General features: G+C 48.7%; 1 protein-coding gene across 3 annotated transcripts in view; it reads right to left on the minus strand.

Annotated features, from left to right (window-relative positions):
* Positions 1–247: 247 nt before the first annotated feature.
* LOC125465298 (inactive phospholipid phosphatase 7) overlaps positions 248–25,038 on the minus strand; it is a 44,203-nt gene continuing 19,412 nt past the window's right edge. The window contains exons 2-3 of one of the 3 annotated variants that reach the window (XM_059638388.1): positions 5,163–5,230; positions 248–4,394 (exon numbers count right to left, since the gene is read on the minus strand). In XM_059638388.1, the coding sequence (XP_059494371.1) occupies positions 4,179–4,394; positions 5,163–5,230 (284 nt within the window). In that variant the 3' untranslated portion in view covers positions 248–4,178. Of the gene's footprint in view, positions 4,395–4,897; positions 5,231–11,234; positions 11,290–25,038 lie in introns of those variants that run through there. The other 2 variants (XM_048558593.2, XM_059638389.1) reach the window with 2 other exon arrangements.

Raw genomic sequence — 25,038 nt, forward strand, 5'->3', positions numbered from 1 at the left:
TGTTGATCTCTGCCTTGAAGACATTTAACGTCCCGGCCTCCACTGCACTCCGTGGCAATGAATTCCACAGGCCCACCACTCTCTGTCTGAAGAAATGTCGTCTCATTTCCGTTTTAAATTTATCCCCTCTAATTTTACGGCTGTGCCCATGGGTCCTAGTCTCCCTGCCTAACAGAAACAACTTCCTAGCGTCCACCCCTTCTAAACTATACATTATCTTGTAAGTTTCTATTAGATCTCCCCTCAACCTTCTAAACTCTAATGAGTACAATCCCAGGATCCTTAGCCGTTCATCATACGTTAAACCTACCATTCCAGGGATCATCTGTGTGAATCTCCACTGGACACGCTCCAGGGTTAGTATGTCCTTCCTGAGGTGTGGGGCCCAAAATTGGACACAGTATTCTAAATGGGGCCTAACTAGAGCTTTATAAAGCCTCAGAAGCACATCGCTGCTTTTATATTCCAACCCTCTTGAGATACACGATGACATTACATTCGCTTTCTTAATCACAGACTCTACCTGCAAGTTAACCTTTAGAGAATCCTGGACCAACACTCCCAGATCCCTTTGTACTTCAGCTTTGCGAATTTTCTCACCGTTTAGAAAATAGTCCATGCCTGTATTCTTTTTTCCAAAGTGCAAAACCTCACATTTACTCACATTGAATTTCATCAGCCATTTCCTGGACCACTCTCCTGAACTGTCTAAATCTTTCTGCAGTTTTCCCACCTCCTCAGTACAACCTGCCTGTAAGAAATAGAGTTAGAGAATAAGAAAAATTTAGGGTCTAGACTACCTTCTTAAAATATTTTGAGGGGGTCTGATCTGGTCCATAACAGCATCAATGGTGAGGCCCATCCGTCACTGCCCTTGGTCTAATTGACCTACAGTCCCTGTGCTATAGGTGCAGTCTCAGTGCTGTTAGGGATAGTGAAGGAACAATGGCATATTTCCACATCAGGATGGTGTGTTGCTGCTGTAGCAACTTACTGCTGGTGGTCTCCTTGCTGTGCTGTCCTTCTGGCTGTGGGTTTGGGGAATTAACTACAGATGGTAAATGTTCATCACAGCCCAGTCTCAGGATTGTGGAATCCCTACTGTGTGCAAACACACGTCCACACCGATTCTCAGAGCATCCCACCCAGCCCCATCCCCACATAACTCACCTGATCTACACACCCCTCAATACTACGGGGCACTTTAGCACAGCCAATCCACCCTATACTGCACATCTTTGGGCTGTGGGAGGAAACTGGAGCACCTGGAGGGAATCCAAGCAGGCACGGGGAGAAGGTGCAAACTCCATAGAATCATAGCCCATCCTGTCAGACAAAAGATCCCAACAATGTTTTTGAAGCAGAGTGAGAGGGCTATCTTGTCCTGAAGATATATTTACCTGTGAACCGGCTCCTAAAAACAGATTATCACATCGTTGGCATTTTTGGGATCAAATTGGTCACGTCATTTCCTACTTTGTAGCAATGGCCACCCTTGAAAAAAGGTCTGTATAGTCCGCATTGGAAATGCCCTATTGTGGCAGGTGACACATAAATGTAAATTTTTCTTCGAGAGTTGGAAGTCCTGCCAATTTACCTGAATCGTGCCTTTGGCCAGTCTTCAGGATAACTGTGTGTCTAACAGTTCTGGAGAGTCACTGAAGGTGTAATACAGGAATGCTGGAGCAGCTGGATTCATCAGAAGCTAATGGTGTGAGGCCATAGGGTAGTCTGTGAAATATCATGTGAGAGTAGGAAAGGATTTATTTAATTAAAATGTTATAAACAAAGGAAACCCATACTGATCCAAAGTTCAATATCGATCCAATCATTCCATGAATAGTTCTTTAGCCTCACTCCTCACACACTTACAATGTATAGAGGAACCCCACACACTCATTCATCTCTTTCATATCAGGTTTTGTTTTCATTTGTCTGTGGGATATGAGTGTCACTGGCTGGGCCAACATTTACCACACGGCCCTAATTGCCCCTTGAGAAAGTGGTGGTGAGGTACCTTGCTGAGCCCCTGCAGTCCTTGTGGCGGAAGGCTCCAGGATTATGACCCAGCGACACCGAAGGGACGGCGATACATTTCCAAGTCGGGATGGTGAGAGGGGAATCTGCAGGGGACGGTGTGCCCCATGTATCTGCTGCCCACGTCCTTCTGGATGGAAGTGGTCATGGGTTTGGAGGGTGCTGTCTGAGGAGCCCTAGCAAGTTGTTACAGTCTGTCTAGTAGATGGGGGTGACCATGCCTTAGTGGTGGAGGGAATGGCTGGATTAAAGTAGTGGACGGACTGTTGATCAAACAGGCTGCTTTATCCTAGATGGTGCCAACCTTCTGGCATGTTGTTGGCGCTGCACCCATCCGGACAAGTGGGGAGTATTCCATCCCACTCCTGATTTGTAAACAAATGTGAGCCCAGTCAGTAGCAGTGCTCCCTCTGAGGTTTGGGGTTCAAATCCCGTTCTCAGGCTTGAGAAACAAAAGAGTTGGACATTACATTGAGGCCCTTATCTGCCTGAGGGAAGAGCCTGCAGCATTGATCCTGTAAGGAGTCAGTGGTATGTTGGGAGACAGTACTGGTTGAGTAGTCTAGAGACCCAGATAAAGTTCCTGAAGAGGTGGGTTCAATCCCACACACACCACCTGGTAGAGTTTAAACTTAATTAGAATCAGGAACCCTCTCTGATGAAGGGTCTAGGCCCGATATGTCAGCTTTTGTGCTCCTGAGATGCTGCTTGGCCTGCTGTGTTCATCCAGCTTCACACTTTGTTATCACTGAAAGTTGGTCTGGGTTACAGTAACCATCAGACTATGATTTGTTTTTAAACTTCCATGCTGGGAATGAGTGTTTGGTTCTGGATTACTGGCACAGTGTGCCCTGTGTACGTCACTCTGAGAAAAGGTGACACATTTCCTTCAGAGACTCAACAAAGGCTCTTTCTGGCCATTGCCCTCACAGATGGGTTGGTGAAAATGAAGATAATGCGGTTTTGGTCTCTTCTTGGCTTTCTCACAGCTGCCACATGTTTGTGTCTGGTAGCTACATCCTTCAGAACACAGTTGGCCAGCGTAGAATCCCTACAGTGTGGAACAGGCCATTTAGCCCATCGAGTCCATACCGAGCCTCCAAGCAGCATCCCGTCCGTCACCTTCCCTCTACCCTAAATCTGTAACCCTGCAGTACCCACGGTCAATCCACCCATTGCTGCACATCTGTGGGCTGTGGGAGGAAACCGGAGCACCCAGAGGGAACCCACACAGACACAGGGAGAATGTGCAAACTCCACACAGACAGTCGCCCGAAGCTGGAATCGAACCCGGTCCCTGGTGCTGTGAGGCTGCAGCGCTAACCATTAGCAATGCTCCTAGACTCTCAGTGCTGTTTGTAGCTGGTGCTCAGCTGGAGATCACTGTTTATCAGCTGTAGGGAGGTGGCGGCTCCAGTAGGAGGCATTCATGCCCATGTTTGAACTGATGCCAATAGCCTTCATTAGGGTTAATATTAAGGACTCCCACAGCAAATAGTCTCTGGTGTATGACAGCATCTCCAGCTCTGCTGGGTCTGTCCTGCGGATAGGGGGAATGGACATTCCCGGAGATGCTGATGGGTGTCCTGTAAACATTTGTAAGGTATGATTCTGTGGGGGTGGCTGTGTCAGGCTGTCACTTGACCAGCCCAACAGGCGGACCCCACTCTCTCCCAGGTTTGTTACAAGGAGTTTGCAGGAATGAGAATGGCTGGCCCAGTGCCAACCTCGATGGCAATGGTCAGTTGAGTTTTCATCTTCTTTTTGTAGCATTTTGATATCACCGAGTGTCTTGATTGGCCATTCAGAGGGCAGTTAAGATCCAACCACATTGCTGTGGGTCTGGAGTCACATGTAGGCCAGACCAGGTAAGGATGGCAGTTTCCTCCCCTAAAGGCCACGGGTAAACCAGATGGGTATCTTTTTGAAATCAGAATCCAGTCACTCAAGGTCACCACAACTGATGCAAGTTTTAAATTTCAGATTGTATTCAATAGCTTCTCATTTTAAAGCCACAGATGCCTTATAATAGTTCTTTGGCCAGTCAAACACATCTGTTGAGAGCCTAAAGGCCATGACCAGATCTGTTAGGCTGACCAATGGGCACTTTCCAGATCTATGGGCTAACCAATGAACTGGTATCAGATGTGTTGGTCTAGCCAATGAACTGGCATCAGAGATGCTGGTCTAGCCAATGGGCTCTCAACAAACACCTTGGGTTGGCCAATGAACCGCCACCAGGTGTAGAGCTGATGTTGCCTCATTGGACCTCCGTCTGAGAGCTCGATACGTTTCGATTTCTGTCGGTGGGCAATTGCAAGTTGCAGGGCAGACACACACCTTGTGGATAGGGCAACCTCAAAGTAAAACAAGGAAAGATGAGTATCAAGACACACTGTTACATTCTGGCATCACTGGGAAAACATTGCATCCTTTTACAATTCCTACAAATCAACGCGCCTGTTATTGCTGTGACCAAGAATGAGGTTCCTGTTTGAAAGGTTCTTCACAAATTAGTTACACCCCCTTCAGCAGACAACACAAAATCCCGGTACCCACCCATTCGCAGTTAACCTGTTTTTCGACAAAATACAAGCAAATCTTTTGAATTTTCATGATGCGCTTTCAAGAAACACAATTTTCTAAAATATCCACGAGGCAGAGCAGAAATGTGCTTTCCCCTTCTCTGAAAATTGGGGTCGCTCACCACAGAAGGCCTGAAGCACTGAGATGTTCTTACCTTCAATAGGGGTGCCTAAATACCGCCTCACCTTACCCCCACATCCACCCCCTTCGGCCCCCCGGCTTCTCTAAGCGCCCTGTAAGTTCGGGATAACTGAGATGAGGAGCTGACAGGTACCAGATGGTATCCACAGGAGCTCCACCAAGTTGAACTGCAGGTAGCCAATGAAAAATCCACAGAAGACATCTGTCAGGTAATGCCGGCCAATCATGACACGGGAGAGGCCAATGACTCCAGCCCAGATCACCAAGAGGATCCGCAGGGGCACAGCTAGGACCAGGTGGCTGAAGAAGAATCGAGTCACCATGACAGCTCTGCTGGCTTGACCGGCCGGGAACGCAAAGACATCCATGACAATATAATCCAGCAAGCTGGGGCTCACCTCCGAAGGTGCCTTTCTCCTTACCATCTTCTGCACTGCTGCCACCACCAGCAGGTCAAGGATCAAGGCTGGAAAGGTGAAAGGTCAGAAGGTCAACAAACATTCAGCTCAAACACTTTGGTTGGGCGTGAGAAACCACGGCGATGCAATTTGACAAATCTCACCTACCGTCTCAAAAAACACCATCGAGTCGCATCGAACTACCAAAATCAAAAAAAAATGTATTGAACTCTCAGACCCGGGCCCAATGAGGCAAAGCCAGCTTGACACCTGGTCCCTGTTCATTGGTCAGCCCAAGGCAACTGGTGAGAGCCCATTGGCTAGACCTGGTGACAGCCCATTGGTTAGCCCAAGGCGCCTAGTGGGACGCCATTGGCTAGATCAACACATCTGGTACCAGTCTATCAGCCAGCCCAATAGATATTGTTCATGGTGATAGCACTGGGTTATCAGTACTAGCAGCCCAGGATATTGATCTAGGATCTTGGGTCGAATCCTACCGGGGCAGATGGCGAAAATGAATTGAACCAAATTCTGGAATAAAAAACTACCCCATGGCAGCTATTGTTGTAAAAACCCATCTGATTCAATAACATCCTTCAGGGAGGGAAATCTGCCATCCTTACCAGGTCTGGGCCTACATGTGACTGCAGACCCACAGCAATGTGGTTTACTCTTAACCGCCCTCTAGGTAATTAGGGATGGACAATAAATGTTGACCTGGCCAAAGACACCCACATCCCATGAACAAACATCTCTTAAAAAGCACCTTTAATGTGCTGAGACACCCATAATGCAGCTGAGAAGGAGCTTTCTAAAGCAACGTTCACTGTAAGACATGTTAAGTGATAGTAAGTCAGGCAACTAACAGCTTGGTCCTAGCAATAGGCTTTAAGGAGTGTCTTAAAGGTGGAAAGAGAGGTGGGAGAGGCAATTTCAGAGCTTGGGTCGCAGGCATCTCGAAGGTGAAGTTAAAATTGGAGATACTCATGAGGTGAGAGTTGGAGGAAGATCAATATCCCAGAGGGTCGAGGTGTTGGAGGGGATAGGGAGGGTAAGTCGACACAAAATCAGGGAACCAAAGTCAAGAATTCTAAAAAGTCAGACATTTCTTGCCTGGAAACCAATATTGATCAGCAAGTAGGGGAGTTAGAAGGGAACAGGTTTATTAAGGATAGAATGTGGATGGTAGTAGGATTGCAGGATGGTCCTATCAGGAGAGATTCGTTCAACCAAGTCTCTATTCATGAAACAAGAAGGAGATATGATTGAAACAGATCTAAGCAGAATCTAAGCAGGCTGGATACAGGGAGGAAGTTTGCCCTGGTAGGGAGTCCAGAGCCAGAGGTCCACAGCCTCAGGATAGGGCGAGGACCACTGAAGACTGAGATAGGGAGAAATGTCTTCACCCCGAGGCTAATGAACTTGTGGAATTCTGTGCCACAGAATGCTACGGAGGTCAAGTTCCCCAATATAATCAAGAAAGAGCTGAATGTTTTATTTTAGATTTAACAGGCATTAAGGGGTATGGGAGAAAGTGGGGACATGGCATCAGTCTGGAGAATCAGCCATGATCGGGTTGAATGGTCCAGCAGACTCAAAGGGCTGAATGGCCTACTCCTGTTCCTAATTTATTGGCATGCGCCTGGTATGAGTGTGTTTACTGTAATGGAGGCATGGATGGGGGTTCTGTCAGCAGCTAAGGTGGTAGGGTACATCAGGAATGTGGAAACAGATGTCCTCAATGATCTTTTTAGATCTTACGTTCTTTCATTCTCTCTCTATAAGTGTCATTGAGAGGTGGTTTGAACTTACCTCATAACATAGCAATACTGATGTTGTTACAAGAAACTAGGAGTGGATATTTAGGTATTGAAGAATCCAACAGATAGGGATTTCAACTAATTATAATGTACAGACATTACATTTCTCAGGCACACATATGTCTGGGCTAATATAGAGCTGTCAGTATGTAACAGAGTGTCATGTTTCAAGTGGTCTGAGGTAGGATGGAAAATGAGACCTTTAGACACCCAGTCACATGCTATGAATCAACGATGATACAATGAGATGTCTCTTAAAACATACAAGCCATTAGACAACAAGAGAGTGTGTGTACATAAGATGGAGAACAGAAGTCAAAGAAAGGAAGGACATTATTTGAGGAAATTAACAGTGAGAATGAGTGTGTGAAAGAGAGAGTGCGGTTGAGAGAGTGGGAATATCCAGCATTTGATTTTTCAAACTTCCAAGCTCCCTGTTTCGTGGGGGACGCTATGGCATTGGTGTTTACAGCCTCCCTCGGTGGTATTTTCGTTGTAACTCAGTAACTGATCTGAAAAACAGGACTAGCAGCTGATGCTGCTATCAATCAAAAAAACTGCGCATCACCTGATCTGAATCTGTCCAGCTGACCTACTTATCAGTAACTGACGGTGCTAAAATACTGGGACAGGAACATGGAGGAAGTGCTAAAGGAGGTAGAAACCCTAAACATTAACAAACAAAATTCTACTTCTCAACATCACTAACTCCTCTCCTGTACAGTCGACATTTCAATGCATTCACACACGTGAGAAAAGAACACTTGGAAACAGTCATGAAATCTTGAAACGTCAATTAATTCCTGCCTTTGATGCTAGTGTGTGCAACTAAAGGTGTAGAAACTAATAGACACAGCTGTAGTAATTGTAGGAACAGGAGTCCATTCGGCCCTTTGAGCCTGATCTATCATGGAGGTAGAGTAGGGATTTCCTGCATCTTAACTCCGTTTCCTCACATCGTGGAACCAGGCCCTTCGCTCCAACCAGTCCATGCTGACCATAATCCCAAACTAAACTTTCAAACTTCCAAGCTCCCTGTTTCATGGTGGAAGCTATAACTGTGAGTAATAGTGTTGGTGAGTGCAGTCTCCCTCGCTGGTATTCTCTTCGTAACTCAGTAGCTGATCTGAAAATTAGGACTAACAGCTGATGCTCCCGGCCCATTTCCCTCCAAACCTTTCCTTTTCATAAATTCATCCAAATGCCTTTTAAATGTTGTAGTTGTACCTCCCTCGACCACTTCCTCAGGAAGTTCATTCTGCAAAAGAACCACCCTCAGTGTAAAACATTTGCCCCTCAAGTTTATTTTTAAATCTCCTCCTCTCACCTTAAAAATGTGCCACCCCACCCCCCCCAGACTTGAAATCCCCCATCCTCGGGAAAAGACAGTGACCATTAACCCCATCTGTGTCCCTCATGATTTAGGGGGGCACGGTGGCTCAGTGGTTCGCTCTGCAGCCTCACAGCGCCAGGGACCCGGGTTCAATTCCAGCCTCAGGCAACTGTCTGTGCGGAGTTTGCATGCTCTCCCAGTGACTGCGTAGGTTTGCTCCGGTTTTCTCCCACGGTCCAAAGATGTGCAGGCTAGGTGGATCGGACATGCTAAATTGCCCATCATGCACAGGGGGATGGGTCTGGGTGGGATGCTGCATGGGGCAGTGTGGACTTGTTGGGCCGAAGGGCCTGTTTCCACACTGTAGAGAATCTAATCTAAACTTCTCTAAGATAAACTTTCACAGCATTCCCAAACAGGTACATGTATCCATCTCATTTTCAAAACTTACTATCATCCCACGTATTCAATCATGTTTTTTCCCTAAGGATGGAGGGTGTGGAGAAAGAGTTCCAGGCTTATTCTGTGTGAGTAAGCGTTTCCCAATTATCAGCCCTGAATGGTCTGGCTCAGATCTTAAGAACTTAACCTTTGGCTTGAGACCCCCTTCCACACCATGTCCGAACAGCACTGGGAAAAATGGATTCTCCCTCAGTCTCTCTCCAAACACCTCATCACCAATAACACCTCGATTAAACCACGCTGCAGTCTTTTTATATTTGACAGGATTTTTAATCTGCCTGTTCCCATTTATATAAAGGACAAGAATGAGAGGTCATAGATTTAAAGTGATCTGCAAATGAAGCAGGGGAAACTGAAAGAACTGCAGATGTTGTCAATCAGAAACAAAAACTGAAGTTGCTGGAGAAGCTCAGCAGGTCCGGCTTCATCTGTGGACAGAAATCAGAGTTGACGTTTTGGGTCCAGTGGCCCTTCCACAGATGCTGCCCGACCTACTGAGCTTTCCCAGCAATTGAGATAACCAGGTGTGGAGCTGGACGAACACAGCAGGCCAAGCAGCGTCAGAGGAGCAGGAAAGCTGACGTTTCGGGTTGGGATCCCTCTGTCTAGGCCCGAAACCTCAGCCTTCCTGCTCCTCTGACGCTGCTCGGCCTGCTGTGTTGATCCAGCTCCACACCTGGTTATCTCAGATTTTCCAGCGTCAGCAATTCCTACTGTCCCAGCAATTGCTGATTTTGTGTTGGAAATGTGAGGAAAACCATTTATACCCAGTGAGTTGTGAGGGTGTGGAATGCGCTGCCCGGAAATGTGGGTGGAGGCTAGTTCAAACGAAGCATTCAAGAGGGAGTTGGGTGCATATTCGGGTAACAATGGTGTGCGGGGATATGGAGTAAAGGCAAGAGATTGACTCAGATGATTAGAACTGGTATAGGCTTGATGGACTGAATGGCCTCATTCCGTACTGTAACAATGCTGTGATTCTGAACACAGCCCGGGTGCGTGTGACCCGTTCCCATAATGTAACGTGTTACTGTCCAGGGATAATCCCCTGGATTTCGGTTCTAAATGGGGGTGGAGATCATCTGACCCGAGGGTGCAAGGCCAGGGAGCGCATACACGAGCCTCCGTTAAAATCTTGGCTAAATGTTTGTTACAGTTAGATCTGTAACCGTGTGTTTTCCTTCAGCCTGAAATGCTCTTTCATACACAGATCTCCAAATGTCGAATTGAGCAGGAAATGATTCTCAGGGATTTACAAGGACTTTATTGTAAATCTATGGTTTAGCACAAACATCAGTTTCCACCGTTCCCCTTCTGGTTGCCTTCCCTCGTTCAGAAACCAAATCCCATTTTGAGCAAAAACTCAGCATGTGTTTTTGTGAGACTGCCCACTGAAGGGACTTCAACCAAAAACGCACAGAAAACTGTGGGAATTAAATCAAAATATTGTTGGCGGGTGGTATTGGTGTATCCACAAGCCCCTGCAGTGCCCACGTTTCATATAAATGTTTAAGCGTGCCAATGGAAGCTGCATACACCCTCCCCAAGGACTCCGGGCTTCCAATTTTACCACAGTATAGGGGTAGGGAGTTGGAGATTAAGTAACTCAGCCTCTCAAAAAGTAAACACTATCATCCAACCTTTCAATATCACATAACAAACACTGTCATAGATCCCCTCTCGTGTGGAAACAGACCACTCGGCCCATCGTCTGAACGACCGTCGACATACCAGCAGGTTCAGGGACAGCTGCTTCCCAGCCGTTATCAGGCTGATGTATGGACTCTCTAGCCTCAAATAACACTGATCTTGCTAACATTGATCTCGCCTAGCGCACACCCCGTGCAATGTGACCTGTACGCCTCTGTCTAAGTCTCTTTGATCTGTACATCCTTTCCTTCTATGATCTGCCTGTACCATTCGCAAACAAGTCTTTTCACTATACTTCGGGACACGTGACTGTAAATCAATCAACATCAACAGGTCCACACCAACCCTCTGAACAGCCACCCACCCCGACCCTATTCCTGCAATTCCCCTGGCTAAACACATCCTTGGACACTATGTCAAACATCACACGACACCAGGCTATGGTCCAAAACGTTTATTAGAAATCACAAGCTTTTGGAGCTCTGCTCCTTCATCAGGCACACTTCCCTCCACCTCACCTGACCAAGGGGCAGTGCTCCAAAAGCTTGTGATTTCAAATAAACCTGTTGGACTATAGCCTGGTGTGGTGTGACTTCATCTGCCCCAGTCCAATAGCAGCACCTCCACATCTTGGACACTACAGATAATTTAGCACGGTCAATCCACCTTAACCTGCACATCTTTGGACCGTGAGACAAAACAGGAGCACCCGGAGGAAACCCACGCAGACACAGGGAGAAGGTACAAACTCCGGGCAGACAGTCGCCCGAGGGTGGGATCGAACCCAGGCTCCTGGCACTGTGAGGCGGCAGTGCTCACCACCGAGCCACCGTGTCCAACAGGGACAATGTGGAAAGAGCTGAAAGAAAAGAAAAAGATCAAATAATTGAAGCAGGAAAACAAAGCCGTTAAATCAGAACGATGTTTGAGTGGAAGATAATGCACTCCAGCCCCTGCTGTGCCCATCTGTCCCATTTGGCTTCAAGGTACCAGTGAACACCACATGCTTTCGCCCTCAAGGACAGTGGGCGTGGATGTTGCTGTAAAAGAGAAGCGGGCAGTGGAAGGGAGAGCTAAGACCACCCCCTTCCAAATCCCACTGACAGGATCTATTGATGGCTACTTTAGCCAGGCCCATGTCCCCTTCACACCCAGGTGCCCAAAGATGAGGGGAGTGTGACTGAAACTCGAGCGAAAGGTTCTATCAATAAATTATAAAAAGGAGGTTCACAAAAGAACTCAAAGACATCTTCTAATCAGCCAGTTCAGAGATGTTATAACACACCTCTGGAGCAGGTGGGGCTTGAACCCAGGGCTCTTGGTTCAGAGACAGAGACACTATCATTGCGCCACAAGGGTGGCCTGGAAGGCTTTAGCGAAGTCCAAAGAACATTACCCACTCACAAGCAACTCTGGAGTTGCTCCATTTGAGCCCTGAAGGGAACTGGGTTTCTAACGCTGAGAGAAAGGCTCAGTCAGCTTCAGGCAGGGTGTACAAACAATTGATCAGAACGGTTCCGGGAACAAGAGTTTTTAGTGACGTGGACGGGGCAGAGAAGCCGGAACTGTTTCCCCCCGGGAGTGGAGAAAGTTGGCAGGGAGATTGGGCCGTGCTGTTTAAAAGTCTGAGGGGGTTAGACAGGGCAGAGAGGGAGGAACTGTTCCCATTGGGAAACAGGAGTTAAGATCATTGGCGAAGGAAGTGATGATAATACGATGGGACCCTTTCTCACCCAGCTCGTTGCCACATTCTGGAATGTGCTGTCAGTGTGTGTGGTGGGACAACGAGACATCCAGCAGGGAGGACACCATTTACAAGGAGAGTAAAACCATGCAGGGTTACAGCCAGAGACCGGCCTGAGCTGCAATGCTCATTTGTACAGCTGGTGCTAGTACTTTAGCAAGGGGCTGAACGGCCTCCTTCTGCAGTGTAACTCTTCCGGGGGATAATTAGCAATGGTGACGATGAATGCGGTTTGAAGTGCACCTGAAAGATGGAAAGATTTAGTACAGACAGACAAAAATATAACAATAGACCCGAAGAATCACTCCACGTCGGTGCAATGTTATTGCACTCTTTGATGTGCTGACGCTAATTACAAATCTGCTTTTCTGATCAGCTTACTCATTTCCCTTTGCACTGTCTCAAAACAACACTGAACGTTTGAGACTACCAGAAGATCAAAGCCCAGGCACCCACAAAGGTAACACACGCTGCCCTGCTCACAGGATGTATAAAGAAGTCAAACATTCCAGACCACTCTTAACGTTAAATAATAGCATCAAGACAGAACAGGTCTCACAGCCTGAGCCTCGCACCTTAATAAACAGTTCTTTCAAAAATCAAAACTGTGTTTGAATATTTAAATCCCACGTAATCGTTCTTCTGGCAAGCCCCCAAAGCAGAGAGTGAGCAGCAACTGTCTCAGTTGCAGTAAAGAGCAGGGGAATGCTCTTAGTGTCCTGGTCAATATATATCCTTCCATTGACATTGCTGTGGTGGGTTACCTGGCGGTTATCGCACTGTGGGATCTTGCACAAACTGGATGCCACGTCCAACAGATTGCAACATTCACCACACTCCCAAACTGCTTCGTTAGTTGTATAGCAGTCGGAGAAGTCCTGAGGTGGTGGAAGGAGCTATATTAATGCAATTTGTTGTTGGCACCATCTCACTGCTGTATTGTCTTACAAACAGCAAGATGCGGATGGCTCAGCAGCTAGTGCTGGTCTAGCCAGCGATGGCCACATCCCAGAAGGGTATAAAAAACAAAAGTCTGCCTTCCCTTTTCTTCTCAGAATTTGTCGTTAATAAACGATCAACTGCTCTCTGTTTTTGTCGATGTCTCCCTGTAAGGTCTTTGCACAGTGACAGAGGCTCTACACCAGCTGAGGTGTGGAGCTGGATGAACACAGCAGGCCAAGCAGCATCTCAGGAGCACAAAAGCTGACGTTTCGGGCCTAGACCCTTCATCACACCAGCTGTCCTGCTTAACTAGCCAACCTCAAAGCAGCATAAAAAGGTCATTCAGCCCATCAAGACCATACAATCCATAATTTCAAAGAGCAGATTGAGGCCATTCAGCCCATCAAGACCATACAATCCATAAGACCAAAGAGCAGATTGAGGCCATTCAGCCCATCAAGACCATACAATCCATAAGACCAAAGAGCAGATTGAGATCATTCAGCCCGTCAAGACCATACAATCCATAAGACCAAAGAGCAGATTGAGGCCATTCAGCCCATCAAGACCATACAATCCATAAGACCAAAGAGCAGATTGATGCCATTCAGCCCATCAAGACCATACAATCCATAAGACCAAAGAGCAGATTGAGGCCATTCAGCCCGTCAAGACCATACAATCCATAAGACCAAAGAGCAGATTGAGACCATTCAGCACATCAAGTCTGCACTGCCTTTCAATCATGGCTGATACGTTTCTCAATCCCATTCTCCTGCCTTCTCCCTGTAATCCTTGCCCCGCCCCCTTACTAATCCAGGGTTATATATGAATCTATACCAAACCCGTTGCTGATGTATGAATTCACACACTAATACACCTCATACAGAATGCACCTTTGCCTATGTCTGTTACCTAACTACCCAGCCAGTGACAAAGCAGCCTCCGTTTACAAGTGCCCTGAGTAACATCTATGTATTGTTCTGCAGCAACCCAAGTGCTGGAAAATAGGATGAGAGTAGATAGGAGCGTGGCGATTGGCTTGGACAAAATGGGCCGAAGGGCCTCTTTCTATGCTGTAAAAATCAAAGACCCTACAGCTCCTTTGGCAGCATCTTCCAAACGAAGACCTATCCATCTACAAGGCACAAGTCAGGAGTGTATTGAAGTAGTCCCCATTTACCTGGATAAGTGCAGCTCCAACAATGCCCCAGATTCCTGACAATATCCTCTTAACTGGCATCCCATGCATTACCCTCACTAGCTAGTCCCTCCTCCACTGACGCTTAAGCAGCAGCAGTGTGTACCATCCACAAGCTGCCCTGCAGAAATTTCCCAACGAGGGAGGGGTAGTATGGATGGATTACAGAGTGACCCAATTAACCAAGGATCACGAAAGCAGGTTGTGGGTAGGTGGGACAAAGCAGGCTGGTGGTGAGGAAACTCAGATGATCTGTCTTCAACAGTCCCAAACACATTATCTCTCCCTATTGTCTCTGATTGTCTCCTTGTCATGATTTCAACAATTTTAGCACCTCCTTCAATGTCGTTACTATAATGCCCACACACCAGGCCTTCCCATTGCAAGGGCTGCTTCCACAAACAACCCATTCTCATGGTTCCCAATAGCAGCTAGTCATTCCCCCAGACTGACCTTTACCTGCCCAACTACTGTCTCACTCACTGTTGGGGCAGTATGATGCAGTGGTTAGCGCTGCAGCCTCACAGCGCCAGGGACCCAGGTTCGATTCCAGCCTCGGGTAACTGTCTGTGTGGAGTTTGCACATTCTCCCTGTGTCTGCGTGGGTTTCCTCCGGGTGCTCCGGTTTCCTCCCACAGTCCAAAGATGTGCGGGCTAGGTGGATCGGCCATGCTAAATTGCCCGTAGTGTTCAGGGGAGTGTGGGTTATAGGAGAATGGGTCTGGGTGGGATGCTTCAATGGGCAGTGTGGACTTGTTGGGCTGAAGGGCCTGTTTCCACACTGTCGGGAATCTAATCTCTGGGCTCCATCTCTACCTCTCGCTTACTCCTTCCACCCTTCCCACACCCCATCTTCAGTTTGTACACCATCTGCTTCCAAGCTACAACCCATTCTGAAGAAGGGTCACTGGACTTCACTCTGTGTCTCTCTCTCTCTCTATCTCCACAGACGCTGCCAGAACTGCTGAGTTTTTCCAGCAACATCTGATTTTGACACGGTGCCTCTTGGGCACGTAGCAAAACCAAACTTTGCAGGGCAAATGTATAAGCTACGTCACATCACACTGCCAACAATAGTTGCCGAATCACCCAGTGTGCATTCCTTAACACCTGTTCTTTTCTCCTGCGCAGTGCAGCCCTCACAGCTGCAGCATGCCTGGAAGGATGAACATGGGCAGCTCTGGGCCTAGAAGGTCTGACTTTGGATTGCACTATGTTGGCGTGGGTAGCAGCAATCTGGGCAGGCAGATAAAAGCAAGGGGTGCTGGCAGAAAATCAGTGATGGGATAGCCACCCCTCGGGGGCGGGGGCGGGGGCGGAGGCGGGGGGGGGGGGGTGGGGTGCATGTGGGAAGACCACAACAGCCTCTCTGTGTCCAATATGCAAGGGGAACCTTTAAAACATTTATTTAACCCTTTCATGGGATGGGGACGGCACTGAGTGACTCGCTGGGTCATTTTGGAGGGCAGCTATGAGCCAACCACAAATTGCGGTGGGTCTGGAGTCACATGTAGGCCAGACTGGGTAAGGATGGCAGATTTCACTTCCCAAAGGAGATTGGTGAGATAGATTATTGTGACAATCAGTGATAGAAACGTAGAAAATGGGACCAGAAATAAGCCATTCATCCTATTGAGCCTGCTCCACCATCCAAACTCTGTCTCCTGTTCCATTTCTCCCTGTAGCTTTTGATCCCTTAAGCCCTGACAACCAGAGCCTGGATAGCATGGATGGGAAGTAGCTGTTTCTCCTCAGTGGAAGGGGACCATCATTTTAAGGCAAAAGGCAGGCATTTAGAGGGGATTTGGAAAATTATTTTTCCTCCAGAGGTTGGGGGGTGGGAATGTCTAGAGTGCACTGCCTGTGAGGGGAGTTGAGGCAGGAAACTGTTAAAAAATACTTAGTTGGATGAGCACCCGAAAGGCTATGGGAAGTGGGATTAATGAGATTTACAGTCAGTTTTGATTGGTGCTGACTCGATGGGCCGAAGTGCCCCTTATGTACGTCTCTCTGATTCGAACCCTATCCAACTCCTTCTTGAAAACATTTCAGATTGACTTCAACCACTTTCTGTGACGGAGAATTCCACAGGCTCACCGCGCTCCGGGTGAGGTCATTTCTCTTCATCCCTGTCCTCAATAGCTGACCTTGAATTCCCTCAAAACTGTGACCCTAGGTTCTGGATTTCCTGGTGATTGGAAATGTCCTTCTCGCATTTACGCTCTCTCTCTTAGAATCCCTACAGCATGGGAGCAGGCCATTCAGCTCATACCAACCTACCAGAGAGAATCTCACCCAGAGCCACCTCTCTACCCTATCCTTGCATTTCCCATGGTTAACCCACCTCACCTGGGCACTATGGGGCAATTTCCCACGGCTAATCCATCCTAACCTGTGCATCTAGGGCCTGTGGGAGGAAACCCACACTGACACAAGGAGAATGTGCAAACTCCACACAGACAGTCACCCGTCTGTGGAACCAAACCCAGGTCCCTGGTGCTGTGAGACAGCAGTGCGAACCACCGAGCCACTGTGCTGCCCCTCAGCCTAGCCCTAGACCCGTTAGAATGTTATAGGTTGAGCTGAGCTCCCTATGATGTTGGAAGATGCTGTCATTTTTGGATACTACACCTAGCATGGGACAATTTGTTTGATGCTGGGAATGCCACCCCCTGCAAGTTCCCCTTCAAGCCACTCACCATCCTGACTTGGAAATATATCGCCGTTCCTTCAGTGTCACTGGGTCAGAATCCTGGAATTCCCTCCCTACGGGCATTGTGAGTGCATCTACAGCAAGTGGGCCGTAGCGGCTCAAGAAGGCAGCTCACTACTACCTTGACCATGGGCAATTAGGGATAGGCAATAAATCTGGTGTCCAGCTGCTCATGTCCTGTGAGTGATTGAGACTAAAATACTGGAAGCTGAGACATCAACCATTAGATACAGCATCATTGTTGGGTGTAGAGTCTCCCAGTGATCCTGGCTGCTGTTCTGGCACAGGAGAGAGATGGTCTATAAGCTTCATGCACAGTCCTGAGCGAGGTGTGTGGGATCTTCTTCAGATGCTCCCTCCAACTGCCCTCTCTCACTCCGCTCTCTCACGCCACTCCTCCTGTCCACTCCCCTCTCTCACTCCACTCGTCCTGTCCGCTCCCCTCTCTCACTCCACTCCTCCTGTCCACTCCCCTCTCTCACGCCACTCCTCCTGTCCACTCCCCTCTCTCACGCCACTCCTCCTGTCCACTCCCCTCTCTCACGCCACTCCTCCTGTCCACTCCCCTCTCTCACGCCACTCCTCCTGTCCACTCCCCTCTCTCACTCCCCTCTCTCACTCCCCTCTCTCACTCCACTCCTCCTGTCCACTCCCCTCTCTCACTCCATTCCTCCTGTCCACTCCCCTCTCTCACTCCACTCCTCCTGTCCACTCCCCTCTCTCACTCCATTCCTCCTGTCCACTCCCCTCTCTCACTCCACTCCTCCTGTCCACCGCCCTCTCTCACTCCACTCCTCCTGTCCACTCCCCTCTCTCACTCCACTCCTCCTGTCCACTCCCCTCTCTCACTTCACTCGTCCTGTCCACTCCCCTCTCTCAATCCATTCCTCCTGTCCACTCCCCTCTCTCACTCCATTCCTCCTGTCCACTCCCCTCTCTCACTCCACTCCTCCTGTCCACTCCCCTCTCTCACTTCACTCGTCCTGTCCACTCCCCTCTCTCACTCCCCTCTCTCACTCCACTCCTCCTGTCCACTCCCCTCTCACTCCACTCCTCCTGTCCACTCCCCTCTCTCACTCCACTCCTCCTGTCCACTCCCCTCTCACTCCACTCCTCCTGTCCACTCCCCTCTCTCACTCCACTCCTCCTGTCCACTCCCTCTCTCACTCCACTCCTCCTGTCCACTCCCCTCTCTCACTTCACTCCTCCTGTCCACTCCCCTCTCTCACTTCACTCGTCCTGTCCGCTCCCCTCTCTCACTCCACTCCACCTGTCCACTCCCCTCTCTCACTCCCCTCTCTCACTCCACTCCTCCTGTCCACTCCCCTCTCTCACTCCCCTCTCTCACTCCACTCCTCCTGTCCACTCCCCTCTCTCACTCCCCTCTCTCACTCCCCTCTCTCACTCCACTCCTCCTGTCCACTCCCCTCTCTCACTCCCCTCTCTCACTCCACTCGTCCTGTCCGCTCCCCTCTCTCACTCCACTCCCCTCTCTCACTCCCCTCTCTCACTCCACTCCTCCTGTCCACTCCCCTCTCTCACTCCACTCCTCCTGTCCACTCCCCTCTCTCACTCCCCTCTCTCACTCCCCTCTCTCACTCCACTCCTCCTGTCCACTCCCCTCTCTCACTCCCCTCTCTCACTCCACTCGTCCTGTCCGCTCCCCTCTCTCACTCCACTCCCCTCTCTCACTCCCCTCTCTCACTCCACTCCTCCTGTCCACTCCCCTCTCTCACTCCACTCCTCCTGTCCACTCCCCTCTCTCACTCCACTCCTCCTGTCCACTCCCCTCTCTCACTCCACTCCTCCTGTCCACTCCCCTCTCTCACTCCACTCTCTCACTCCCCTCTCTCACTCCACTCCTCCTGTCCACTCCCCTCTCTCACTCCCCTCTCTCACTCCCCTCTCTCTCTCCCCTCTCTCACTCCACTCCTCCTGTCCACTCCCCTCTCTCACTTCACTCCTCCTGTCCACTCCCCTCTCTCACTTCACTCGTCCTGTCCGCTCCCCTCTCTCACTCCACTCCACCTGTCCACTCCCCTCTCTCACTCCCCTCTCTCACTCCACTCCTCCTGTCCACTCCCCTCTCTCACTCCCCTCTCTCACTCCACTCCTCCTGTCCACTCCCCTCTCTCACTCCCCTCTCTCACTCCCCTCTCTCACTCCACTCCTCCTGTCCACTCCCCTCTCTCACTCCACTCGTCCTGTCCGCTCCCCTCTCTCACTCCACTCCCCTCTCTCACTCCCCTCTCTCACTCCACTCCTCCTGTCCACTCCCCTCTCTCACTCCACTCCTCCTGTCCACTCCCCTCTCTCACTCCCCTCTCTCACTCCCCTCTCTCACTCCACTCCTCCTGTCCACTCCCCTCTCTCACTCCCCTCTCTCACTCCACTCGTCCTGTCCACTCCCCTCTCTCACTCCACTCCCCTCTCTCACTCCCCTCTCTCACTCCACTCCTCCTGTCCACTCCCCTCTCTCACTCCACTCCTCCTGTCCACTCCCCTCTCTCACTCCACTCCTCCTGTCCACTCCCCTCTCTCACTCCACTCCTCCTGTCCACTCCCCTCTCTCACTCCACTCTCTCACTCCCCTCTCTCACTCCACTCCTCCTGTCCACTCCCCTCTCTCACTCCCCTCTCTCTCTCCCCTCTCTCACTCCACTCCTCCTGTCCACTGCGCCCACCAGGAAGCCCAGTGCAAAATGGGAAATCTCAGACTGAACTCCCACGCCCCTTTGTACTGTCCATAGCACCAGTCCAGGCTAGTTCCTTTTTGAATGTGACTCCCAGAGTTTCTCCAAGGTGTGGTAATGAGCAGAGATAGCAGGAACTGCCGATGCTGGAGTCAGAGATAACACGGTGTGGAACCGGAGGAACACAGCAGGCCAGGCAGCAGCAGAGGAGCAGGAAGGCTGACGTTTCGGGCCTGGGCACTTCTTCAGAAAAATGTGCCTGTCCTTTGAGTGATGTAAACTGACATTACAGGGTGCTGCACACCCTCTTATGCGCTGTTTTGGGCCCCATATCTCAGGAAGGATGTACTGGCCCTGGAGCGGGTTCAGAGGAGGATCACGAGAACGGTCCTAGGAATGGAAAGCTTAACCTATGAGGAATGTTTGAGGACTCAGGGACTATACTCATTGGAGTTTAGAAGGATGAGTGGGGATCAAACTGAAACTTACAGAATACTGACTGGTCTGGACACAGTGGATGTCAGGAAGATGTTTCCATCGGAAGGAGAGACTAGGACCCCCGAGGGCACAACCTTGGAGTAAAGGGAAGACCTTTTAGAGCAGAGATAAGGAGAAACTTCTTCAGCCAGAGAGTGGTGAATCTATGGAATTCACTGCCACAGAAGGCTGTGGGGGCCACGTCATTGAGTACATTTAAGACTGAAATAGAAAGGCACTTGATTGTAAAGAGGATCAAGGGTTATAGGGAGAAAGCAGGAGAATGGGGTTGAGGAACTTGTCAGCCATGATTGAATGGAGAGTTGACGAGACGATTGGCCTAATTTCTGCTCCTAGGTCTTATGGTCATATGGTCTTATCGCCAGGATGTGACCACTCACTGTTAACGTCTGCATTAAGATAGCACCCGTGATTGGGTGCTCTCAAATTTAAACCCCTCTCCCCATGTGAAGAACTTCTAGGGTGAAGCTGAGAAAGATTCCTGCAGCCGTCTGTTCCCTTTGACACTCGACAATAACTGGGAATCTGTCCGAGGTAGGTGCAAAGGTATCAGAGAGGAGGCAAAATAGATCCATGGCAGGGGGGGTGATTCCAGAGATGTGTGGAACTTCAGCTAGGAGGATAAATTGGAAAAGCTGGGACTGCTTTCCTTGGAAGAAAGTAGGGATGGAGATTTGATCCAGGCTTTCAAATCATGAAGGCTGGGGGAGGTTGCCTGGAGTAATTTAGAGGGTTATGGAGATAGGGCTTGAGACAGGGACTAACTGGGTAGCTCTTTTGGGAGCCAGTACAGACAGGTTGGATCGAACGGCCTCCTTCTGCACTCTATGATTCTAAGTATTGGCGACAGGATGGGGAATGAGAGGGCACAGACTGACTGTGATTGGTTAAAAAAAAATCATTGGCCTAATGGGCATAAGCGGAGTCTATGGCCCAGTCATATTATCAATGGTCTGTTTACCCAGGGACACAGGTAATGGAGGCTTAGGTTCAAATCCTGCCATGACAGATGGTGGAATTTGAATTTAGTAAAACTCTGGAAATGAACTCTGGTGATGACCATGATGGGAGAAGCCCATCTGGGCCGCTAGTGCCCTTTAGGGATGAATCTACCATCCTTACCCTGCCTGGCCTACATGCAACTCAAAGCCGAATAACGGAGATCGGGACGGGCTATAAATGATGATCTGGTTGGTGATGATCTCATCCCAAGAATGAATAAAAAATCCAACTTTCCAACAGCAACATTCAATCGAGGCTCTCGGAAGGGGAATGGGATTATCCTCTGGAGAGTAAACATAAAATGTCGGGATGTGAGGTAAAGGAGGGGATGTGGAAACTCAGTGAACGGCAGAGAGCTAGAATGGACACAATGGGCTGGATGGTCTCCTCCTTGGCGATAGCCATTCTGCGATTGGTTAAATTGAATGCAGCATGCACCCACCAGAGGAAGTGATTGCTAATCACACCCAGTTACAGCCGATAGATAGAAAGTTCACCAGCATAAACCATCAGACAGCTAACTCACCGTCCTCATTGCTAACTCTGAAACAAACTGACACATCTGATGCTTTTTGAGGGAAAGTTGAGGGGGTGTCAGATGCTTAATGTTCTCAAACCATAATGAGTCACAGATATATTGATTTCCATCTCCATGTTACTTGCTCATAGTTGTATCTTTTCAGTTATTAATCATTTCCTGTCTCTTTTCTGAGCTTGTTAAGCACTCTGCTATTCTGTAGCTTGTTGGAATCTGTCTCATTTAAGGGTTTTTCACCAAGGCTTGCTGGACAACTATAGATGCTGTGACCATGGCCCTGTTCACTATTGAACAGGCTACACAGAGCCTGACAATTTGACTCTTTCTACAACCTCCTACTATTAGCAAGCAATCAGTTTGACAAGACTTGGGCAGTGATTTGAATGAATTGGTGACTGTGTAGTTGCTGCTTGCAGTTAATTCACACAAAATCGGTCAGTGAGCTGTGGGTAAGAGAGAGCGGGCTGTGAGCTGGGAGCCACCACAGACTGCAGTTCAATTCACATCGCACTGTCATTGGCTGTTTCCAAAAAGCCAGCTGAAACAATTGCTCAAAAACATCACTGTGATTCTCCACACATAGGCCATGCCAGGGATCTATTCGCACACATGGTATTAGAGGTCAATACACAGGCATGTTATTGGGAGTCAATGTACATGTGGTATTGGAAATCCTCACACCATGTATTAATGGATGTCTATCTACAAGTGGTATCTCAAGTCTACACACATGTTCTTGGAAATCTCTTTGACAATACCGGTCATCCCTGTACACACTGAGTCAGAAGAGCACGCAAATGGCAGAGGTTTATATAAAGGCAGTATCAGAGGTGAAGAATAACTCAGCAGGTCTGGCAACATCTGTGGAGAGAGAGTTAACGTTTTGGATCCCGTGACCCTTCTTCAGAACTGACTGTAGCTAGAAAGCAGGAGGTGTATACTGCTGAAGATGGGCTGGGGAAGTGAGGAGGGGTAAGTGAGAGAAACAAACAGGCAGACAAGGGGCTGGGTATCGGTCAGCCTAGGAGAGCGAATAGCTGCTAATGAGACTGTTATTGGCAAACAATGGGTAGCGTGTAATAGCAGACCATGCGATAGCAAAGCCTGCTGTGTGGGGGTTGCAGTAAGGACATGGAAAAAGATGCCTCAAGCCCTAAAATTATTGAACTCGATAGAGTCCCCAAGCAGTAAATGAGGTGCTGTTCTTCCAACTTGCAATGAGCTTCACTGGAACACTGCAGCAAACCTGAGACAGACATTGGCAAGGGAACATGGTGGTGTGTTTAAGTGGCAGGCAACTGGAAAATCAGGGGTGTTCTTTGCAGAAAGAACGTAGGTGTACTGCAAAGCAGTCACCCAGTCCATGCTTCATTCCCCCAGTGTAGAGGAGACCACAATCGAGAGCTGCAAATGCACTAGACTAGATTGTGGGAATTCTGTTTCACCTGGAAGGGATGTTTAGGCCCTTGGAAACTGAGGTTGGTGGGGGGGGAAGGAGGTAAATGGGCAGGTGTTACACCTTCGGCACTTACAGGGGAAGCTGCTGTGGGCCTGTGGGATGTGCTGGAAATGAAGGAGGAGTGGACCAGGGTGTCCTTGAGGGAATGAACCCTGCGGAAGGCTGACAATGCGGGGGGTGGGGGGTGGAACTAAGTATCATCAGACAAGCTGGTTGCTACAACCAACCCATTCTCATACAGTAATGATCCCCATTCGCAGCCATCCACTCTCCCAAGCTGACGGGTACCCAGTCCTTTGTCTGCCCAGCCCTTCCCCCTCTCTCTGGGTTCCATCTCCACCTATCATTTACGCCCACCACACCTTCGTAACACATACCACTGTTTCCTAGCTACTGTCAGTTCTGAAAATGGGTCACTGGACTTGAAATGTTAAGTCTGATTTCTCTCCACAGATGCTGCCAGACATGCTGAGTTTCTCCAGAGATTTCTGTGTGTGTTTTTAATTTCCAGAATCTTTGATTTTTTTTTTCATCAGTAATCGACACACATATGCTAAGTCAGAAATCTCCACACACACAGTGTCAGAAATCTACACACACACAGTGTAAGAAATCTACACACACACAGTGTCAGAAATCTACACACACACACACACACACACACACACACACACACACACACAGTGTCAGAAATCTACACACACAGAGTGTCAGAAATCTACACACACACAGTGTCAGAATTCCACACACACACAGTGTCAGAAATCTACACACACACAGTGTCAGAATTCCACACACACACAGTGTCAGAAATCTACACACACACAGTGTCAGAAATCTACACACACACAGTGTCAGAATTCCACACACACACAGTGTCAGAAATCTACACACACACAGTGTCAGAAATCTACGCACACACAGTGTCAGAAATCTACACACACACAGTGTCAGAAACCTACGCACACACACACAGTGTCAGAAATCTACACACACACAGTGTCAGAAATCTACACACACAGTGTCAGAAATCTACACACACACACAGTGTCAGAAACCTACGCACACACACACAGTGTCAGAAATCTACACACACACACAGTGTCAGAAATCTACACACACACAGTGTCAGAAATCTACACACACAGTGTCAGAAATCTACACACACAGTGTCAGAAATCTACACACACAGAGTGTCAGAAATCTACACACACAGTGTCAGAAATCTACACACACACAGTGTCAGAAACCTACGCACACACACACAGTGTCAGAAATCTACACACACACTGTCAGAAATCTACACACACACACACACACACACACACACACACACACACAGTGTCAGAAATCAACACACACAGAGTGTCAGAAATCTACACACACAGTGTCAGAAATCTACACACACACAGTGTCAGAAATCTACACACACACAGTGTCAGAAACCTACGCACACACACACAGTGTCAGAAATCTACACACACACAGTGTCAGAAATCTACACACACAGTGTCAGAAATCTACACACACACAGTGTCAGAAATCTACACACACAGTGTCAGAAATCTACACACACACAGTGTCAGAAACCTACGCACACACACACAGTGTCAGAAATCTACACACACACAGTGTCAGAAATCTACACACACAGTGTCAGAAATCTACACACACACACACACACACACACACACACAGTGTCAGAAATCTACACACACAGTGTCAGAAATCTACACACACACACACAGTGTCAGAAACCTACGCACACACACACAGTGTCAGAAATCTACACACACACAGTGTCAGAAATCTACACAC

Source organism: Stegostoma tigrinum, chromosome 29, assembly GCF_030684315.1.
Source record: "Stegostoma tigrinum isolate sSteTig4 chromosome 29, sSteTig4.hap1, whole genome shotgun sequence".
NCBI classification, from domain to species: Eukaryota; Metazoa; Chordata; class Chondrichthyes; order Orectolobiformes; family Stegostomatidae; genus Stegostoma; species Stegostoma tigrinum.